Below are 21625 nucleotides of genomic sequence, written 5' to 3' on the forward strand. Positions count from 1 at the left end.
ATTTTTTTTTATAAAATTTGATTTTATTTTTCAATAAAGTTACCTTCGAGGGTGACACAACGATACCATTTTTATAATAAATTTGTCTTTAGCCTCAAAATAAGCCTCAGTTTCGGCGATTAACTCTTCATTGGTGCTAAATTTCTTTCCAGGGAGCATTCTGTTGAGATCATCTAACAGGTAGTAGTCAATTCATGAAATTTTGCCATCATTTTCATTAATTTATTACACGGTGCGTTGTCGTGATGAATCAGCACTTTATTTTTCTTCAAATGGGGCCATTTTTAAGCGATTTCGTCCTTCAAGCGCCCCAATATTGCAATGGAATAGTCGCTGTTAATGGGTTTTTTCTTTTCAAGGTAGTCGATAAATATTATATCATGATCATCCCAAAATACTGACGCCATAACCTTGTCAGCCGACTATTGCTTCTTTCCACGCTTTGGAGTCGGTTCATCACGTGCAGTGGACCCGGCAGACTGTCGATTGGACTCTGGTGTGAAATGATGGAGCCATGTTTCATCCGTTGTAATATATCGATGCTAAAATTCGGTTTCATTACGATTGAATAGCTTCAAATTCTTCTCAGAAACACCAATTCGTTGTTCGTTTTGAGCGCCTGTGAGCTCTCGCGGCACCCACTTTGCACAGAGCTTTCGCATACCCAAATATTCATGCACAATATACCCAACACATTCCTTTCATATCTTTACAGTCTCAGTTTTCTCAAATAACTTCACTTTAGGGTCATCAAACATTATTTTGTGGACTTTTTTGATGTTTTCATCGGTAACAGCCTCTTTGGGGCGTCCGCTGCATGCATCATCCTCGGTGCTTATCTCGTTTCGTTTAAACTTAGCAAACCATTTCTCAACGCTTGATTTTCCTGGTGCAGAGTCCGAATATTGTTTATCAAGCCAAGCTTTGGCTTCAACAGTATTTTTTTCGTCAAAAAGCTATCAATTATTAAGGTACAAAATTCCTTTTTATCCATTTTTTTAAACTAACATAAGTTGCTTCACTCAAAATGCTATATATCATAAACTAATAGTTCTGACTATGCTAAATGCTGACTAAAAATCATATGGATTTAATAGGGCTTTTCATTCACAGTCATTTGTTTCGAGCTTCTGTCATGTGTCACATAATATTAATATATCTACGTCATACGTTATTGGTGTATAACAATGATACAAACCAAAGACGTATGGCGTAGATATATTAATATTATGTGACACATGACAGAAGCTCGAAACAAATGACAATCGATGAAAAGCCCTATACCAGTAGCGCCATCTATGTGTCAGCCTACGAACTTTTCAGCCCACCGATTAGCTGGTAGTAAAGGCTATAACTCGGTAACCTTTGCCAAAAGAGGTCTCTGACGTTTAGTTGGTGTTTGGAACTTTTTAGATAAAGAAATTTTAATATTATCAGGCAATTGATGTAATTAAGTCAGAAATGGCAATTTGGCGCTTGGTACCTTCTAGATAAGCGCTATACGTGTAATAGATAATATAAAATGTGTTAAATTAATTTTCTTTGTTGATTCCATATTAAGACTTTATTAAAAAGACAGTCATGTTTTTCTGTTGCTCAGTTCTCTGTGAAAGGTAGCAAAAAATGGTCTGCTTGTCTAATCTTTAAAAATGATTGGAATAGTTATTCGTTAATAACAAAAGTACCTATTCAAGTTAAGTATTTCATATCCGGAAAAATAAACTTTTTACTTTTAATTATTCGCAACAGTAATGCAATGTTATTAGTGGAATTTGGTTACGTTAACTTTAACTCCATCTTGGGCCGTCTAATGCAGATTAAATAATGGCGTTGATAAGGCGTAACCATGTCGACTCTTTGTTAGATTTGAATATCTTCGGATGTTGTGTGCTCTATTTCAATTACTGTTGCCGTTTGGTAGAGCTTCACGATATTCAATAAAAATATCGATATTGTATTGATATCGTATCGAAAATCAATAAGATACCGATACAATACATACCTTAGCAATCTTAATGTCGATACGATTTTCACTATCCGATATTATTGAGAATATCGATATAGAGAAAAAATAAAACAATACGCGAGTGCTGCATAAGGCCTATTATACAGTTAAAATATTGTATGAGTTATAAGACGCACAAGCGCGTATGCTCTCCATTAGTGCGAGAGAGAAGGAAGATGAAGCCAATAACTCATCAGATGATAAAAGGGGAGGATGATAAAATCATAAGATAATATTGATGTTTTTGAAAAGGAAATTGAAAATTACTTGCAATCTCCAAGACCTGGACCAGACACAAATATTTTATTATGATGGAAATGATACAGTAGTGTTTTCCCGTTTTATCTTGGTTAGCTAGAGATATTTTCAAATGGGGTATGTGTCCAAATGACGTCCGTACCAGTCGAGTGGCTTATTTCTGAAGCAGCCCTGGTTTTAACAAATAAAAGGATAATTAAAATATAAAAGTATCAAAGAACTCATTTGTGTGAACAAACGGATGAAGAGATCTTTAGGATTACATTTTTTGTGAGGTTACAATGTAATTTCTCCTATTTCTTGTATATTTTTTTGTAGAGATTTTTTTAATGAAGACAGTGAAAAATGAATAAAGAATTGTTTTTTTGTTAATTTAATTCTTTTTATGTCGATATTTTATCGAGTATTGTATCGATATCGTATCGAAATCAATATCAATACGATATCTTTGTAAGAAAGTATTGCCGATATCAATACACGATACGATACTTCATTGGCATAACCAATACAATACTCAATACTTAAAAAGTATCGATATTGTATCGTATCGTGAAGCTCTACCGTTTGGTGTCAATATAGTTCCGAGATAATCAGCAAGTCTACGTCAATTTCAGTTGTTCTCATAATTTCGATCATTTTTTTATTATTAACGCAGTCAAATGCTTTTCGATAATTAATAAAGCATGCATATTACCAGAGAACGGCAGGTCTCGTCAGTGGCGCACAACTCCAACAACATTACACCTACAAGCGACACTATATATTATTATATATCTGACTGAATTGAAAATTGGACCAAATCCCATCTTAAATTCTAGGAAAAAACTTACCCATCCATATGTCAACTCTCCATTTTGGTCCAAGGGTGTGGATTTCACTGCCCTTCCCATTTAGGGTCTGTTTGTCGTTCTCGTCTCCAAAACTCCCAAAAATTTCAAAAATTTAAGTCCGACGTTTACGGCTTCTGATAGTACTGATCATTACCTTTCCAACGGATGTCTAATTTTGAAAATCGGTTATACCATTCAAAAGTTACCGAGCTCAGAAGTATGACTCAATTTTTATTTAAAAAGGGGAAAATGTTTGTGGATATGTTTGTATGTATGTTTGTATGTGTGTGGAAAAGTTACACCGATCTGAATTTTTTTTCTGTGTTTCAAGAGGGTGTGAGGGCCGATTCAGAATCGGTGTAATTTTTGACTTCTGACTACCCGTAAGCCAGCTAGAGGGCTAGGTAGATACGCAATAGCATATTTTTTGGGCGTATATATCTTAGGTTCAAGAAGAGACAGGAGAACCGCAAATACACCAAATTAATAGTGTTGAGAGTTAAGCCTTCAAACGGTGCCTAAGCTATCAAGCTGAGACATATACACTGCTCACCATAGCCGAAAAACTAAAAAATTAAACTTTGAAAATTTTGGTTTTTCGACAATTACTCAAAATTTCAACCTACGAATTGCGCCAATAACTAAGCGTTTGTAGAAGGTCTCTAGACGTATCCAACGGTGTATATCTCATATCTGGGAAAATTCGAATTTTTAATTACCCTACATATACAGCGTGTCTACTTAAGTTGGAAACATATGGGAAACTTTTTTATTATTAATTTTACGAAAAAAAGTTATTCTTTATAAAAAGTTCTGCATGTCCCAAAACCTAATATTCAATAATCAGATATCAAGTTTTCTCAATATTATACGAGTTATGTCAAAAAATATGAATTTCGGTCAAGGGTAAAGTACCTTTATTTCTCTCAATATCGAAAATTCTTATGATAAAAAGTTGTTTGGAATTAAAAACTAAGATCAAATATGCAATTACATGCTTCTAATTGAAATAAAAATTTTTTCTCAAATTTATGGATACCCAACATCGTTGTTAAATATTACAAATATGATAACTCGTTTATTATTCATTTTACGAAAAAAAGTTATTCTTCATAAAAAGCTTTGCATGGTCTAAAACCTAAGACACAACCATGATATATCAACTTTTATTAATTTTATACGAGGTGTGTCAAAAAATATGAAATTCTCTCAAGATTATAGTACCTTTATATTTCACAATATTTCAATTAGAAGGATGTAATTGCATATTGAAACATAGTTTTTAATTCGAAACAACTTTTTTAATAACGCTTTTCAATATTGTAAAAAATAAAGGTACTTTACTCTTGAGTGAAATTCATATTTTTTGACATACCTCGTATAAAATTAATAAAATGTGATATCTGATGGTTACATCTTCGGTCTTAGGACATACAGAGCTTTTTATAAAGAATACCTTTTTTTCGTAAAAGTAATAATAAAAGAGTTATCGTATGTGTAATAAATAAAAACGAAGTTAGTATCAATAAATTTGAGAAAAATTTGGAAAATATTTTTTTCCAATTAGAAGCATGTGATTGCATATTTGATCTTAGTTTTTATTTCAAAACAACTTTTCATAATAATAATTTTCGATATTGAGAGAAATAAAGGCACTTTACTCTTGAACGAAGTTTATATTTTTTGACATACCTCGTATAATATTGACAAAATTTGATATCTGGTGATTGAATCTTAGGTTTAAGAGCGTGCAGAACTTTTTATAAAGAATAACTTTTTTTCATAAAATCAATAACAAAAAAGTTTCCCATATGTTTCCAACTTAAGTAGACACGCTGTATATGATATAAATGAATAGCATAGTTTTTTTTTTAATGAACAAGTTTAAACTTTTATTTGAGGCCTATAGAATCAATACCTGCTAGATTAAGGTGACCAACTATTTTTTGTTCAAAAAGAGTACACTTTGCAAGTATTGAAAATATGAAAATCTCCTAAACCTACAGAAAAATTTAAATCCTAATACTAAATCTGTTTCTGGGCAAAAATAATTAATCCTAATATTAAATCTGTTTCTGGGCCAAAAATAATTAATCCTAATGTTTCTGGGCTAAAAATTTAAATACTACTACTAAATCTGTTTCTGGAACAAAAATTTAATTAATCCTAATACTAAATCTGTGTCTGTGCCAAAAATAATTAATCCTACTGTTTCTGGACCAAAAATAATTAATCCTAATACTCAATCTGTTTCTGGGCCAAAAATAATTAATTGGTCCTAAAATGTTTCTGGGCTGAAAATTTAAATCCTACTACTAAATCTGTGTCTGGGACCGCGGACCCATAAAATATTTATGTACATAAAAGCTATACATTTTGCTATCTACTAAATAATAGTTTTTTCTCACTTAATTCGCACAATTAGTCACTTTACATACCTAACGTCACAATGAAAAGTCTCTATTTCTCTGATTGAAATAAAGTCTTACATGACTTGTCTTATGTATTCATCCAAAGTATATTTTATAGAAATTTAAAGTGAGTTTATAATATTATAAAAATGGTGCGAGGCAAATAATGCGAGGCAAATGGTGCGAGGCAAATTGTTCAAGGCAAATGGTGCGTGGCAAATGGTGCGAAGAAAATGGTGCGAGGCAAATGGTGCGAGGCAAATGGTGCGGGGCAAATGGTGCAAGGCAAATGGTGCGAAACAAATGGTGCGAGGCAAATGGTGCGAGGCAAATGGTGCGAGGCAAGTGCTGCGAGGCAAGTGGTGCAAGGCAAATGGTGCGTGGCAAATGGTGCGAAGCAAATGGTGCAAGGCAAATGGTGCGAGGCAAATGGTGCAAGGCAAATGCTGCGAGGCAAGTGGTGCAAGGCAAATGGTGCGTGGCAAATGGTGCGTGGCAAATGGTGCAAGGCAAATGGTGCGAGGCAAATGGTGCAAGGCAAATGGTGCGAGGCAAGTGGTGCAAGGCAAATGGTGCAAGGCAAATGGTGCGTGGCAAAGGGTGCGTGGCAAAGGGTGCGAAGCAAATGGTGCGAGGCAAGTGGTGCAAGGCAAATGGTGCCTGGCAAACGGTGCGAAGCAAATGGTGCGAGGCAAATGGTGCAAGGCAAATGGTGCGAGACAAATGGTGCAAGGCAAATGGTGCGAGGCAAGCGGTGCAAGGCAAATGGTGCGTTACAAATGGTGCGAGGCAAATGGTGCAAGGCAAATGGTGCGAGGGCAAGCGGTGCAAGGCAAATGGTGCGTGGCAAATGGTGCGTGGCAAATGATGCGAAGCAAATGGTGCGAGGCAAATGGTGCAAGGCAAATGGTGCGTGGCAAATGGTGCGAAGCAAATGATGCGAGGCAAATGGTGCGAAGCAAATGGTGCAAGGCAAATGGTGCAAGGCAAATGGTGCGTTGCAAATGGAGCGAGGCAAGCGGTGCAAGGCAAATGGTGCGTGGCAAATGATGCGAGGCAAATGGTGCAAGGCAAATGGTGCGAGGCAAATGGTGCGTGGCAAATGGTGCGTGGCAAATGGTGCGAAGCAAATGGTGCGAGGCAAATGGTGCAAGGCAAATGGTGCGAGGCAAGTGGTGCAAGGCAAATGGTGCGTGGCAATTGGTGCGAAGCAAATGGTGCGAGGCAAATGGTGCAAGGCAGATAGAGCAAGGCAAGTGGTGCAAGACAAATGGTGCGTGGCAAATGATGCAAAGCAAATGGTGCAAGGCAAATGGCGCGAGGCAAGTGGTGCAAGGCAAATGGTGCGTGGCAAATGGTGCGTTGCAAATGGTGCGTGGCAAATGGTGCGAAGCAAATGGTGCGAGGCAAATGGTGCAAGGCAAATGGTGCGAGGCAAGTGGTGCAAAGCAAATGGTGCGAGGCAAGTGGTGCAAGGCAAATGGTGCGTGGCAAATGGTGCGAAGCAAATGGTGCGAGGCAAGTGGTGCAAGGCAAATGGTGCGTGGCAATTGGTGCGAAGCAAATGGTGCGAGGCAAATGGTGCAAGGCAGATAGTGCAAGGCAAGTGGTGCAAGGCAAATGGTGCGTGGCAAATGATGCAAAGCAAATGGTGCAAGGCAAATGGCGCGAGGCAAGTGGTGCAAGGCAAATGGTGCGTGGCAAATGTTGCGTGGCAAATGGTGCGAAGCAAATGGTGCGAGGCAAATGGTGCAAGGCAAATGGTGCGAGGCAAGTGGTGCAAAGCAAATGGTGCGAGGCAAGTGGTCCAAGGCAAATGGTGCGTGGCAAATGGTGCAAGGCAAATGGTGCAAGGCAAATGGTGCGAGGCAAAGGGTCCAAGGCAAATGGTGCGTTGCAAATGGTGCGAAGCAAATGGTGCGAGGCAAATGGTGCAAGGCAAGTGGTGCGAGGCAAGTGGTGCAAGGCAAATGGTGCGTGGCAAATGGTGCAAAGCAAATGGTGCAAGGCAAATGGCGCGTGGCAAATGGTGCAAGGCAAATGGTGCGAAACAAATGGTGCGAGGCAAATGGTGCGAGGCAAATGGTGCGAGGCAAGTGCTGCGAGGCAAGTGGTGCAAGGCAAATGGTGCGTGGCAAATGGTGCGAAGCAAATGGTGCAAGGCAAATGGTGCGAGGCAAATGGTGCAAGGCAAATGCTGCGAGGCAAGTGGTGCAAGGCAAATGGTGCGAGGCAAGTGGTCCAAGGCAAATGGTGCGTGGCAAATGGTGCAAGGCAAATGGTGCGAGGCAAGTGGTGCAAGGCAAATGGTGCGTGGCAAATGGTGCGAAGCAAATGGTGCAAGGCAAATGGCGCGTGGCAAATGGTGCGAAGCAAATGGTGCAAGGCAAATGGTGCGTGGCAAATGGTGCGAAGCAAATGGTGCGAGGCAAGTGGTGCGAGGTAGCCATATAATCAAATGCGCCACTCATTTTTACTGCGTTTAGCGGCTTTTATTCTTGTAAATATTATACATCTACATTTATGTCTCTGCATCGTTAACACATTTAAGGTAAAAAGAGCTTCTCGTGTTCCCAATCTGTTTTGAAATTTGAATTGTCACTGACCTGAATTCACACTTTTTGTAAATTCGTGTATAGTGTATGGATTATCTGGTTGTAAAGAAGAGAGTTTTATGAAAGTGAAACATCACGCTTAATATTCGATACTCATCGCATTGTGAAGAATTGGGTTGTTTTGTTTTGCTAATGTTACGAATGTTGATTTTAGCCAGTCTGATGGTATTTTACGTGGGTCGTATATTGTTATCAAGCCTAGGCTTATACTTTCGTTGTCTGCAATTAATTTGGCTTTTTCGTTTGCTGAGCTTTTACTGCGTGAATAACTTCTTTTTTGGTTATTTCTGGACCGTTTTAATTTATTTGATAATCTATGAATGTTAGAGCACAAGGTCTATCATCGTCAAAAAGTGTCTGAATGTATTATTTCATTTCCAGTTTTTCTGCTGTACCTATAATTAAGTCGTTATGTCGTTAAGTCGTGTCAACCTGTCATTTCTTTCACTTTTTTATTGGCATTGAAGGTATCACATTTTCCAATGTTTTTATTGATTTGTTTGTGTTTTATTTAGTTTGTTTTATGTTTTTGTCTTCGTTCATGAGGGTCATGATCTATTGCGTTATCCATTCTTGTTTTCTGTTGTTCTCGTGAAGCCGATATCTTCTTGTCTTTTCGTTATTTTCGTTTTTAGATCAGTCCATGTTACTTCAACGTCTGCCTGTACCAAGTTCCCTATCGTTTCTATTTCTTCCTCAACTTTGATACCTATATCTTTTTTTCTTCCTTCCGGGGTTTTTCAGTTACTATTTCAGTCTATTTTGTCTGTTACTTTTTCTCTTTTAGCTTTCAGAAATCTTTTTAATCTAAAATTCATTATAACCGAATGGTGATTGCTATGAATGTCACTTCCAGGGTAACCTCTAATATACGAATAGAAACAAAACAAGTAGAAGGGGAAATTAATAAAAATATCAGGGCACAGAATTAATAAAATAGGGCTCAATAAAACTATATGAATACCTATATCAATTTTCCAAAATTGCATTAATGGAACAAAAATCCCAAAAGAATGGTGGACATTACATACATCACACATAAAATAGGTTTGGTTTTTCTGTATTTTAATTTTTTTTTATTTTGTAGGTGAATTTAGAGAAGAACTTCACGAACTCCTTGGTCTACCTCCTTCTTTAGCTTCATTTAACGTAACCCATTTTAGTAAAGAAAGAAACGAAAGTCAAATCCTACCTTACGCTACTTTCCACTTGCAATTAGCGATTTTAATAAAAAATCTGAGACAAAGAAAGCCAGGTGAAGAATTTGTCTTAAATGTGGCAAATGCAATGTTTTACAACTCAGATATTGATTTAAGAACTGTATTTACTAGTAGCCTCAATAAAATGTACGATACGGATATTACCCCATTGGATTTTTCAAAAGACACGACTCGGTAAGTATCTTTTTTTTTGTTTTGTTTACAAATTCGAATCAACCCGAAGGTTATTAGCTAGAACAAATTTACACTATTTAATACTAGGTAGGCATTTACAAAATTAATAGCCTTTAAGTAATTTAAAAAATTGGTGAAAGAACAATTTGCACCAAGTGCTTTCTTTAGGTTTGTGTAATTGTTTCTTGCTACGGAGAAAACTGGACAGTATGAAATAATGTGTTTCACCGAGAGCTTGACGTTACACTACACACAATTTGGTTCTGATTCTTTTGTAAAAACTTGTGTGTTGCATTCATATGACCTAATCTAAGACGGGTTATTGTCACTTGATCTCTTCTTTTGGTGTGGAAAGATCTCCAAGGTTTAATGTTCGGTTTAATGTTCTGAAGATTGGACACTGACAATTACCACCGGTTTTGCCACTCACCTAGGATCCGTGATTTGATTATACCTGGAACATCACTAGATATCACATATTTCTTGATCAAAGAGTAAACTGAGTTGACGGCTTCACGCGCACACTTATCTGCTTCTCATTACCTCGAATGCCAATATGTGATGGGATCCAAATGAAGATTACCTCCTTATTAAAATTTTGTATATCTTTCAGATTTTGTTTGATTTTTCCTAAAATGTGATTTTCTGGTTATATTTCTTCTATGGATTGTAGAGGTTAGTGAATCAGTCGAAGTGATGGATTTCTGTTGTGGTGAAGATATAATAATATGTGAGTGTTCTGTATATGGCATATAATTCTGCATTAAAAATACTGCAGTATGAAAAGTAAAAAAAAATAGAAAGTATTTTTTCAACCCTATATATAATTAAACTTGTTCTAGAATTGTTAACTATTCGTAGTATTTATAATATTCACGAACATAGGTAACTATACAGTGAGGACGTTTGAGTTGGAATAAATTAATTTTCTCAAGAATGAGGTATGTCAAAAAATAAGAATTTCACTCAAAAGTAAAGTACCTTTATATTTTACAATCTCAAAAATATTATTAAGAAAAGTTGTTTGGAAATAAAAATTTTGTTATAATATACAATTACATTCTTCTAATTAAAAAAAATTTAAAATTTCTTGCATATTACGGATACCCAACATAATTTTATTTATGATAACTCCGTTATTATTAATTTTACGAAAAAAAAGTTATTTCTTATAAAAATGTCTGCATAGTCTGGTAACTAAGATACAATCATAATATATCAAATTTTATCAATTTTATACAAGGTAGGTCAAAAAATAAGAATTTCGCTCAAGAGTAAAGTACCTTTATTTTTCACAATATTGAAAATTGTTATTATATAAAGTTGTTTGTAATTATGTTTTAATAGGTAATCCTTCTAATTGAAATATATAAAGGTGTTATGTTAAAAATACCTATAAAGGTATTTTACTCTTGAGCGAAATTTATATTTTTTGACATACCTCGTATAAAATTAATTGATACCCGATGGTTGCATCTTAGATTTTAGATCATGCATACCTTTTTATAAGGAATAACTTTTTTTCGTAAAATTAATAATAACGGCGTTATTATCATAAATAAAAATGATGTTGGGTACCTATTGGTAATTTGCAAAAAAATTTAATTTTTTTTTCAATTAAAAGAATGTAATTGCATATTATAACATAATTAATTCCCAACAACTTTTTTAATAACAATTTTTAGTATTGTTAAAGGCACTTTTATTTATAATGACTATTTACCTTCAAAATAGGCTTATGTTTTGGCGATTACTTCCTCATCGGAGCGATATCTCTTGCCAGGGAACATTTTTTTTAGATTAGAAAAAATGTAATAATAGCTGAAGGCGAAATCTTGACTTCTGATGGGTGTGAAAGCAATTCATAGACCAATTCGTGCATTTTTTATTTTCGTTTTCATCGACTTGTGACACGGTGCATTTTCTTGGTGAAACAATAATTTTTTCTTCAACAAATGAGCCCTTTTCTTTTAGATTTCAGTCTTGAAACCTCCAATAAACCAATATAGAGATAGCTGTTGATTATTTCTTCATGTTTCAAATAGTCAATGAAAATAATTCCTTGTTGGTCCCAAAATACAGAGGCCATAACGTTTCCGGCTGTTTTCTGCGTCTTTAGTCGTTTTGAACGGTTTTATCCGGGCGCTGTCCACTCAGATGACCGCCAATTTGATTCCGGAGTGAAGTGATGGATTCACGTTTCGATGTTTCATCCATTGTGTCATACAAATGCAAAAATTTTGACTGATTCTGATTGAACATTTTCAAACAGCACCAAGATTCATCAGTATTCATCAATTCGTGGTTGTTTTTACACTGGTTTGAAATAACGCGGCATCCATCTGGAAAACAGCTCTCTCATACCCAAATATAATACGGTATCCGCCAAAATTAGAATTGCACAAGTTTGACTTGAATGTTTGAACTTGACTTGAGTTTGACTTAATTTCAAGTCAAACTCAAGTCAATCCTTCTGACAAATATTTCAAGTCAAGTCAAACTAGTCAATCGTACAGGTTTGAAGAGTTTGAAAAATAATTTATTTAGTAGATATACTTTTTTGTCGAGATTGACATGTTAGTTGCCAATTAAGACAAGAAAATTAATAATACAATGAGTGCCACATAAAAGTAACGTAATACAGGAAACGATTATAATCATAATAGGGTCGTAAATTTAAATTTCTTGAAAATGATTCCTGAATGCTTAGAACTGCTTGCTGACAAGTTTCGTTTTATCCATATAACTTTTTTATATTTGAGTGTTACTAGATTAAAACAAAGAATTCGTTGGATAGTTTTTTTATCATCCAAAGTGTAATTTAATCTACTTTGGGAGCGTTCAAGTATTACGTAACGCAAGTTGGGGGGCGGAAGTCATGTAAAACGTTACGGCGCGTTACACGGAGAGGGGGTAGCATGGTTCGAACAGCGCATTACGTAACATTAACAGCGTTGTTTAACTTAAATAAAAAAAACTACCGAATCACAATCTTCCACCTTTTCAACTTTCGTTTATATTTTACATAGAACCCATGGATTGTATTATATTGCCCCCTCACGCTCCGCTCATGTTACAATAGGACAAAATAGTATTCAAGTGAAAAAATCTTAAAATCTGTATTTAGCAGATCAAGCACAGTAACATGTGTCTCAATGGACAGCTCAAAATAAAATGATTTGGAATTTTTATGACTTTCTTTTATTAAAAAAGGCATTTATTGATCTTAGGGCCAGTTCGAAAAAACATCTGGTAAAAATCTGCTAGTTCACTCGAAAATACAATACAAAAGTACTGATGTATATTCGTTGGTATTTCTTTAAAATTCAAAACTAACCATTGGGTTATTAGACCTGGATCCTGCGTACCAAAAAAAAGTTGATTAATAGCAAGCTGAAAATGTGTTAATAGCTTAACGGTGTCTAGTCGGACAAACTTAGATATACGGGAACACTAGAACGGTGGAAGTTTTAATTGTAGAACAATTTAAAAATTTGGAACGTCAGATTACGAAAACGTCCCATGTATTTTCTCGGAGATAACACCCAATTGATTTGTTACCCTTTCATTAAACTCTCATGCAAAAATCAGACTGCTATTACTAACCAACATGATTCCTGTCATTTGACATATTCTTCATGTTCCACTCATTAAAATGCCCAGTTGGTGATAAACACCAGTCTGATTTTTGCATGAGAGTTTAATGAAATGGTAACAAATCAACTGGAAGTTCTGTCCGACAAAATACATGGAACGTTTACGTAGTCTGACGTTCCAAATTTTTAACCTGTTCCACAATTAAAACTTCTCCTGTTCCAGTGTTCCCATACATCAAAGTTTATCTGACTAGACACTAGACACCGTTAAGCTATTAAAAAATGTTCAGCTTGCTATTAATCAACTTTTTTTGGTACGCGGGATCCAGGTCTATATGGTTTTATCTACAATTTAACCCTGGAAGATCACACCTATTTTTTACATAAACCGCACACATGGGTGTCAGATACCCAATGATTTTTTGTGAAGAAATAAAAAAAAAGTAAATATTTTATGATTTCCAGATACTCTCTAATCACTATTGAATACATACGAATAATTAAATCAATAATTTTATTTTCTCTCTATTAATTGTAGTAACACAAAAGAACAAAATTTAAATTTCTTTCGGATACAAGCTACAAATATTGGGTTTAAATTTTTTAAAAATTAATGTATAAATATGCGTTACTTACTTACTTTCCGTGTCCGGAACACCAACAACTTTAAATTCTGTATTTCCAATGGTTGACCACATAGATGGCCCTGTCATTTGCTATAATTAAGTCTTGTTCTGTGCAGGTCTCTCTCATCTCTGTGCATGATAGTAGATGCCGGCTGGTCTGAACCGCGCCACAGTCGCAGGTATCGTCCTCCTGGTATCCCCATTTTTTCAGGTTACTAGCACAACGTGAAACGCCGGTTCTTAGTCTGTTTAGCGCTTTCCAAGTCGGATACGGTAAATTGTGTCCAGCAGCCATTTCCTCCGAGGGAGGAAAATGTGTCGCAGTAGTTGGCGCTTGCCATAGGTGTATTCGGCGCGTCTCTGGCGCTTCGGGGATGGATCTTGATGTTTTCAGGAAGCTTTTCCGAGATCTTAGTCTGCTTGGCTGAGTTTGGTGGTCATATAAGGGGTGTCTTCGGTCCGTCTCCTGCTTTTTCCGTTCTACCTCTGACGTGACCTTTCTCCTGATTGGTGGTGGAGCAATTCCAGCAATGGGGTATACCTCTTCGATAGGTGTCGGTTTCAGGCAACCCGATATTATACGGACCGTTTCATTTAGAGCCACGTCGACGTTCTTTGCGTGAGCAGAGTTTGCCCATACTGGTGCTCCAAACTCCGCGGCCGAAAAACATAATGCCAAGGCAGAAGTGCGGAGAGTGTGTGGTTGTGCTCCCCATTTTGTATTAGTTAGCTTGCGGATGATATTATTTCTGGCACTTACTTTCTTCTTAACATCTTGACAGTGGTATCGGTAAGACAGAGTTCTATCCAGACGGACGCCAAGGTATTTTGGCGTCTTATTGTGTTCCAGCATCTGACCACGCCATTCCACCTCCAGCGACCTTCGGGCATGCTTGTTTCTCAGGTGGAAAGCACATACCTGGGTTTTTGTGGGATTGGGTTTCAGATGGTTTTTATCATAGTATAGAGCTAAGTCTCCCAGGGCATCTGTCAGCTTCACTTCGACTTCATTGAAGGTTCTTCCCTGAGCTGCCACCGCTGTATCATCAGCGTAAATAAATTGCCTTGTTTGTTGGTGTATGGGTTGGTCGTTGGTGTATATGTTGTATAGAAACGGCGCGAGGACACTTCCCTGTGGTAGCCCATTTTTTTGGTCCCTCCACCGACTGTTCTTGGACTGGAGCGTTACGTAGAAGCGTCTATTCTGGAGGAGACATTTCACTAACCTTGTTAGTCGGAAGTCCTTTGTAGTTTCGTAGAGTTTTGCGAGTAGCCGTTGATGGTTAACTGTATCATAGGCGGCAGTTAGGTCTATGAACGCTACTCCTGTTATTTCCTTCCGTTCAAAACCATCTTCAATATGTTGGGTGAGATTAAGAATTTGACTGCAGCAGCACTTTCCGGGTCTGAATCCTGCTTGTTCTGGAATAATTTTAGTCTCCACATATTCTGCGATCCGGTTCAGTATCATTCTTTCAAAGGCCTTGAAAAGGTGGCACAAGAGAGATACAGGTCTAAAACTCTTTGTATCCGCCGGATCCTTCCCTGGTTTTAAGAGGGCTACCACTCTAGCTTTTCTCCAGATTTTGGGGATTTGTAATGTACGGATGCAGCAATTCATCATTTTTACGAGCCACTCTACGGTTTTTAGTCCAAAGTTCTTTATTTGCTCTGTTCGTATGTCGTCCAGGCCAGCCGCTTTATTATCTTTCATTTGATGGATCGCGCCTCTCATCTCGTCTAGACAAAAAGAGGTACCTAGAACATCTCTTTCTTCGTCGATATTCCGTTGAGCTCTCACCTTGTTCTTTCTTGATGTCGTCTTACCGTTCATTAGAAGATGATGGGCTATCTGATCGGGTGTGACTTCTGTCATGTTGACTGCCGGAGCAGCGGGATCGTTGCCAAGATTCCGAATCAGCTTCCAGGCACGTCTGCTGTTTTGTTTCATGTCCAGACTCGTGACCAGCTTGCACCACCTTTCCGTTCTGTTGGCGGATATCGCATGTAACATTTCCTCCCCAGCCTGTATTGTCGCTTCCGAGAAAGGGTCTTCTTCATATAGCTGTTCGTATCTTTTAAGTAGGGGTTTAGATTCTTCATTGAGCCCCGCTATGTACTCAGTTCGACAACCTCTAGGGATAAATTTCCGTGATACTTGCTTTACGATTTCTACAAATTTATCGTATGAATCAGGGCAAGGTTCTAGCTGGGAAACTTCTTGATCCAATGTTTCAGAGAATTTTTCCCATTTTGCTTTAGTAAAGTTGAACCTAAAGTTGAAATATGCGTTAATAGTATGGTATAACTAGTCCCAAACCCAGACATCCAAAGTGAAAGTTATCCTCCAACACCAAATTGTTCTATATGGTCCACATAATGTTAAGAAAAAAGTCGGGTTCACCATTTTGAGCGTCGGGTTTGGGGGGGGGGGGAGAGGGGGAAGAAATCGGTAAATTCGGAGTTTTTTACGTTTTTCGTTAATATTTCTAAAACTATGCGGTTTCTAAAGGATTCTACACAAAATTTAAAACAAAAAAGGTCCTTTACATACACCCATACCCCGCTTTACGCCCTAGATACGTTCCACGAAACATGGCCGCAAAGCGAAATGCCGTATAACGAATCAATTATTCTAATACAAATTCATAAAAATTTAATGGGATCGGTTCCAAATCTGTTAAATATGTTACATGGTTTGCAGTGAAAAATGCATTTTATCTGTTTATTTTATTTAAATCAAAAATACATAAAAAAGCACATACACTGGCATATAAAATAATAATAGATTCCAAAAACCAAAAATAATCTACAAACTCCAAGCTTTCTTGTTGTATCTCCATATAACGGGTAAATTATTTTTATTTAGTCCTCTAATAGGCCTGGATTTTTGGACAATTTAGAAGTGGTTTTAGCTTAATATCACCAGTGGCATTTGCACCAAGTAGCAAAGTTAATCGTTCTTTAGACCATTTATAACGAGGCGCAGATTTTTCAGTTTTTGAAATGTACCTGCGATCAGGCATTTGCTTCCAACAAGTCCTGTTTTGTCTACCACTTTTGTTCAAGTTTATAACCACCTTTTTCTATAATTCCCTTTAAAATGTTAAGATATTGCTGAGATGCGGCATCATCTCATTTTATTTTCAAATTATGCATAAACAACTGGAAATAGAAAAGAGTGTGCATCTAGATTGCGTTTGCTCGAGAATGACAACATGGGGCCGTTATAGCGAAACATTTTAGGCCGTAAATCGAAACCGTGCCGTAATTGAACAGGGCAGTTATAGCGAAATGCCGTATACAGAGCGGCCGTATAGCGAGGTATGGGTGTATTTGTTATAAAATCAACGGTTCCAGAGTTACGGAGGGTGAAAAGTGGAAGTTTTCGAAACTTTTTATATTTTTTGGGCAATTTATAATATTAATATGTACTGATGAAAGAAATTTTCTTTAACAGGATTGTGTTTTGTAAATAAAATTTGTCATTTCCGTGGCATGTTAGTGATAAGCCCTTGAATAAACGTCAACCTCACCACCCAAAATCATCATCAATTGCCCAAAAAATATAAAAAATATCGAAAACCTCCACTTTTCACTCTCCGTAACTCTGGAAGCGTTGATTTTATAACAATTATATATCAGACCTTTTTTGTTTTAAATTTTATGTAGAACAATTTTGTATAGAACATTGTTTACGCTAAAGTATAGTTTTAGAAATATTGACGAAAAACGTAAAAAAAACTACGAATTTACCGATTTCTCCCCAATCTCCCCTCCAAACCGGACGCTCAAAATAGTGTAACTTTTTACTGAACAATATGTGGATCATATAGAACAATTTGGTGTTGGAGGAGGACTCTTACTTTGGATGTTTGGGTTAGGCCTTTTTTTGACCAGTTATACTATACTACCTCCGTAACTTTGGACCCGTTCATTTTAGAAGGATTATGCATTGGGCCTTTTTTATTTCAAATTGAATGTAGAACATTTTTGTATAAAAGGTTGTTCATGCTAAACCGCATAGTTTTAAAAATATTGACGAAAAACGTAAAAAAATTACGAATTTACCGATTTCTTCCCCCTCTCCCCTTCAAACCCGACGCTCAAAATGGTGATTTTTTTCTGAACATTATGTGGACCATATAGAACAATTTGGTGTTGGATGATAACTTTCACTTTGGATGTCCGGTTTATGCCAGTATTTGGATCAATTGTATCATACTATAAGACGCTATTTCTCTGAACAAATAAACACGTTGCGTAATATTCAAACTTTTCAAACTATTTGAAGATGTTTGAATTCAAGTCAAACCTAAAGATATCGAAATCAAGTCAAGTCAAACTTTGTTATACAAAAAGTTTTATTTTCAAGTCAAGTCAAGTTTGTTGAGTAAAATCAAACTAGTTTGACTTGATGCATCTCTAGCCAAAATAAACAGTACCGAAACTAAGAGGGCTCTGAAATTGCGCACGCAAGTTGTATTTATCAAATTTGGTATACTTGTCATTAGGTGTCAACTGGACATTATTTTACAGTTAAAATATTTGTCATTATGGTTCTTTCTACCGAAGAAAAAGTTTTTTTAGTAGAACGTTATTTCCGCTCATACGGATTTGGACGGAATAATGGCTTATGTTTAAAACAAGTGTCAGAAAGTTATCAACAACGTTTAAACAAGGCGTCCCCTAGTAAAGCTGTAATGCTAGCGGTTGTTGAGAAATTTCGTCGCACTTGTAGTGTATTATGTCAACGTAAAGGCTCTTCAGGTCTTCAGGTCGTCGAAGAACTGTTTGTACCAATGCTAATAAAGGGTGCGTATTTAATCAAATCATCCACTCTCAGCAAATAAGTCTTGTACGAACAGCACGTAAACTGAATATAAGTGAAACATCTACACGTCGAGTGTTCAAATCTGTTGGCGGCTTTCCATACCGAATTCAAATGGGACAACGACTAAATGTTGCGGATAAACGTAAAAGAGAAATTTACTGTGGACACATGCTGAGCTTAGTGTATGAAGATCCCGATTTTTTAAGAAACGTATGGTTTTCTGACGAAAGTCACGTTCACCTCAACGGTTACATCAACCGACAAACAAATCGATTCCTTGGGTTGGAATGTCCTGATTAATTGCAGAAAAGCCTCTTCACAGTGCTCGAGTAACCATTTGGGTTGCTGTATCTGGTCCTTTGATAGTTGGTCCTTATTTTGTTGAAGATGAGAATGAGCAGCCAGTTACTGTCAATCAAAAGCGGTACAGACATAATATTGGTGACACCTTTTATCAGAGATTTAAAGACATTTTGTCGTGCGCGTAATTTAAGAATCCGTAAGAAATGGTTTCAACAGGATGGCGCAACAAGCTATACAGCCGAACGCCCGATAAATTTGCTCCGTGGACATTTTGGCAACAGAATAATTTTCCGTCGCACAGATTTCGAGTATCCACCTTATTCACCGGATTTAACACCACCGGATGCCTACATTTGGGTATGATGAAGAATTCCATATTTAGCTCGGAAAATCCGCCAGAAACTGTTGGAGAACTACGGAACAAAATAATAACTTATTTTTAACATTTGCAGCAACCACTTTGAAACTTGTTTGCAACGCCATGGTGCATATTTTGAACATATGTATTCTAAAAATTAATTCATAAATATATTTTTTTATATTCGGTACTGTTTATTTTGGCGGATACTGTATGTTCATGTGTAGATATAAAAGCCAAAACGCTAGCTTTAAGTCTAGATTCCTAAATGAACGCTAGATCCAGAAATTAAACAAATAAGAACGAAAACATAATGGTCCAAAAAAATATAACAGAGAATTTAAATATAGAATTCAAGTAAAAATCCAGTAATTAAAGTACCTACCAGGTACCTACCAGATTAATCAGACCAGTAATCATAGTAAAGATAAAGAAATACCGAGAGTAAGACCTAAAGGAAGATGAAAGGACCATGTTATTAAAGACATTAAAATTATGAAAGAGAAACTAACAAAGTAACTCGTTCAATAAACGTACCAGAAAGGTGATAAATGGTAGTTTTGTTCACAATTCAAATTGATTGTAATACATATTTGTAAATCCCGCACCTGATCGCCTTTTCTTTACAAGAGTTTTTTACAAGAAGAGAGAAACAATTCCACCAGAAAAGGAACACCTTGACAATGCTGATTATATTGTACTATTTTCTAGATTTAAGTGTACGGTGAAATCTAGTTAATATTATTAATAGGTTCTAAGATGACTTTACAAAATATAAATTGCACCGATTAACTTTTTTTATGACTTTTGCATCGATGTTATGTAACCATTATTTCCAGAAACACTAAAGCTTTTGTTGTTTAAGATGAAATAAGATGAATGATAGGTATAGTATTTAATTAAATCATACACATTTAACTATTTAACATATTTTGTTGTTGATGGTTGGAAAGAAGTGGTATTTCCGAAATAACACGTTTTCAATTTCAAAAGCGAGTATCTGATTGTTAATGGTAGACATAAAAACTCACTTAACTTATGTTTACGTAATTATTCTAACCGCATTATTTCTTTTAACTGTTAATTAAGCTGTTTGTAAAAACATAACATAATGAATCAATTACTTTTGAAGAACTAAAGACCAATGACGTCATCGATGATACAAAATTCTACTCTATAAATTTCGCCATCTCCATTCAGAAAAAAATATTCTTCGTTCTATTTGTTCGTCGTATCGGATTCTTTTCCGATATTTTTATTTCTCCATATTGTGTCATTCGGGCAACCTGCCGCTCTGTTTGCTCTCTTCACTTGATCTTCCACTTCTGTTTCGAGCTTTCCGTAGCTAGATAGTGTGATGCCTAGATATTTAAACTCCATCACTTGTTCTATTTAGACAAAGCTAAAACGGCGGGTTCTTTGGAGAAAATATACCCATGCGATTTTTTTGCATAATCACATTCGTGAGACATTCCAGAATAAGATTCAAGAAGTCGCCCACGCGAAAAGTGGTCCAAATTTTTTTTAACAATCTTTTTTAATCAAATTGCAAAAATCAATATTTTTGGCCCTGACAATTTTTTTTAGGTTTTGTGGACTATTCTGGATAAAAAAGGTCTCTTATAATTTTTCTCTAAAGTTGATAGTTTTCGAGGTAAAAGCATTTTAAAATTGAAAAAAAAACGAAAATGGCGATTTTCAAGGCTTAATAACTCAGCTAAAAGTTATTACTATGAAAGTCAGAAAGTGACTAAATCAAAGTTTAAAGCCCCTCCTATAAGATCCTGAAGAAATTTTTGTCATTATTTGATTACTAAGCTGTTATTTTTAAGTAAAAATAATGAGCGCCATGCATGTATTAGGCGGCCGTCCATGATGAGTGCGAAAGAGATGCCATTCAGGCAGTCCAATGGCGCATCTCACTCGCACTCACATTTACAGCCACGTCAAGACAATCTTACCGCTCATTATTAATAAATAAAAATAACAGCTTAGCAATAAATTAATGACACAAATTTCTTCAGGATCATGAAGGGGGGATTTAAATTTGATTTAGTCACTTTCTGACTTTCATAATAATCTTTAACTGAGTTATTAAGTCTTAAAAATGACCATTTTTGCGTTTTTCAAATTTTAAATTGCTTATAACTCGAACACGATTAACTTTAGAGAAAAATTGCAAGAGACCTTTTCTGTCCAGAATAGTCCGAAAACTCTAAAAAAAATTGTCGAGGCCGAAAATATTTATTTTTGCAATTTGATTAAAAACAAATTAAAAAAAACGCTGGACGGAAGGGCCGCCCGAGAACTTTATCGTACCGATCTATTATCGTTATCGTACTAAATACTGGCATTCTATAAAAATAACAAAGTTACTCGTTATTGTGATATTTTA

At 36.2% G+C, this 21625-nt stretch overlaps 1 protein-coding gene across 4 annotated transcripts in view; it reads left to right on the plus strand.

Moving 5' to 3' along the window:
- LOC126879757 (serine protease inhibitor 42Dd-like) overlaps window positions 1–21625 on the plus strand; it is a 53895-nt gene that overhangs the window by 25702 nt on the left and 6568 nt on the right. For all 4 annotated transcript variants that reach the window (XM_050643003.1, XM_050643000.1, XM_050643002.1 and 1 more), the window contains exon 3: window positions 9207–9513. In XM_050643003.1, the coding sequence (XP_050498960.1) occupies window positions 9207–9513 (307 nt within the window). The remainder of the gene's footprint in view (window positions 1–9206; window positions 9514–21625) is intronic.

Source organism: Diabrotica virgifera, chromosome 2 (assembly GCF_917563875.1).
Source record: "Diabrotica virgifera virgifera chromosome 2, PGI_DIABVI_V3a".
Lineage (NCBI taxonomy): Eukaryota > Metazoa > Arthropoda > Insecta > Coleoptera > Chrysomelidae > Diabrotica > Diabrotica virgifera.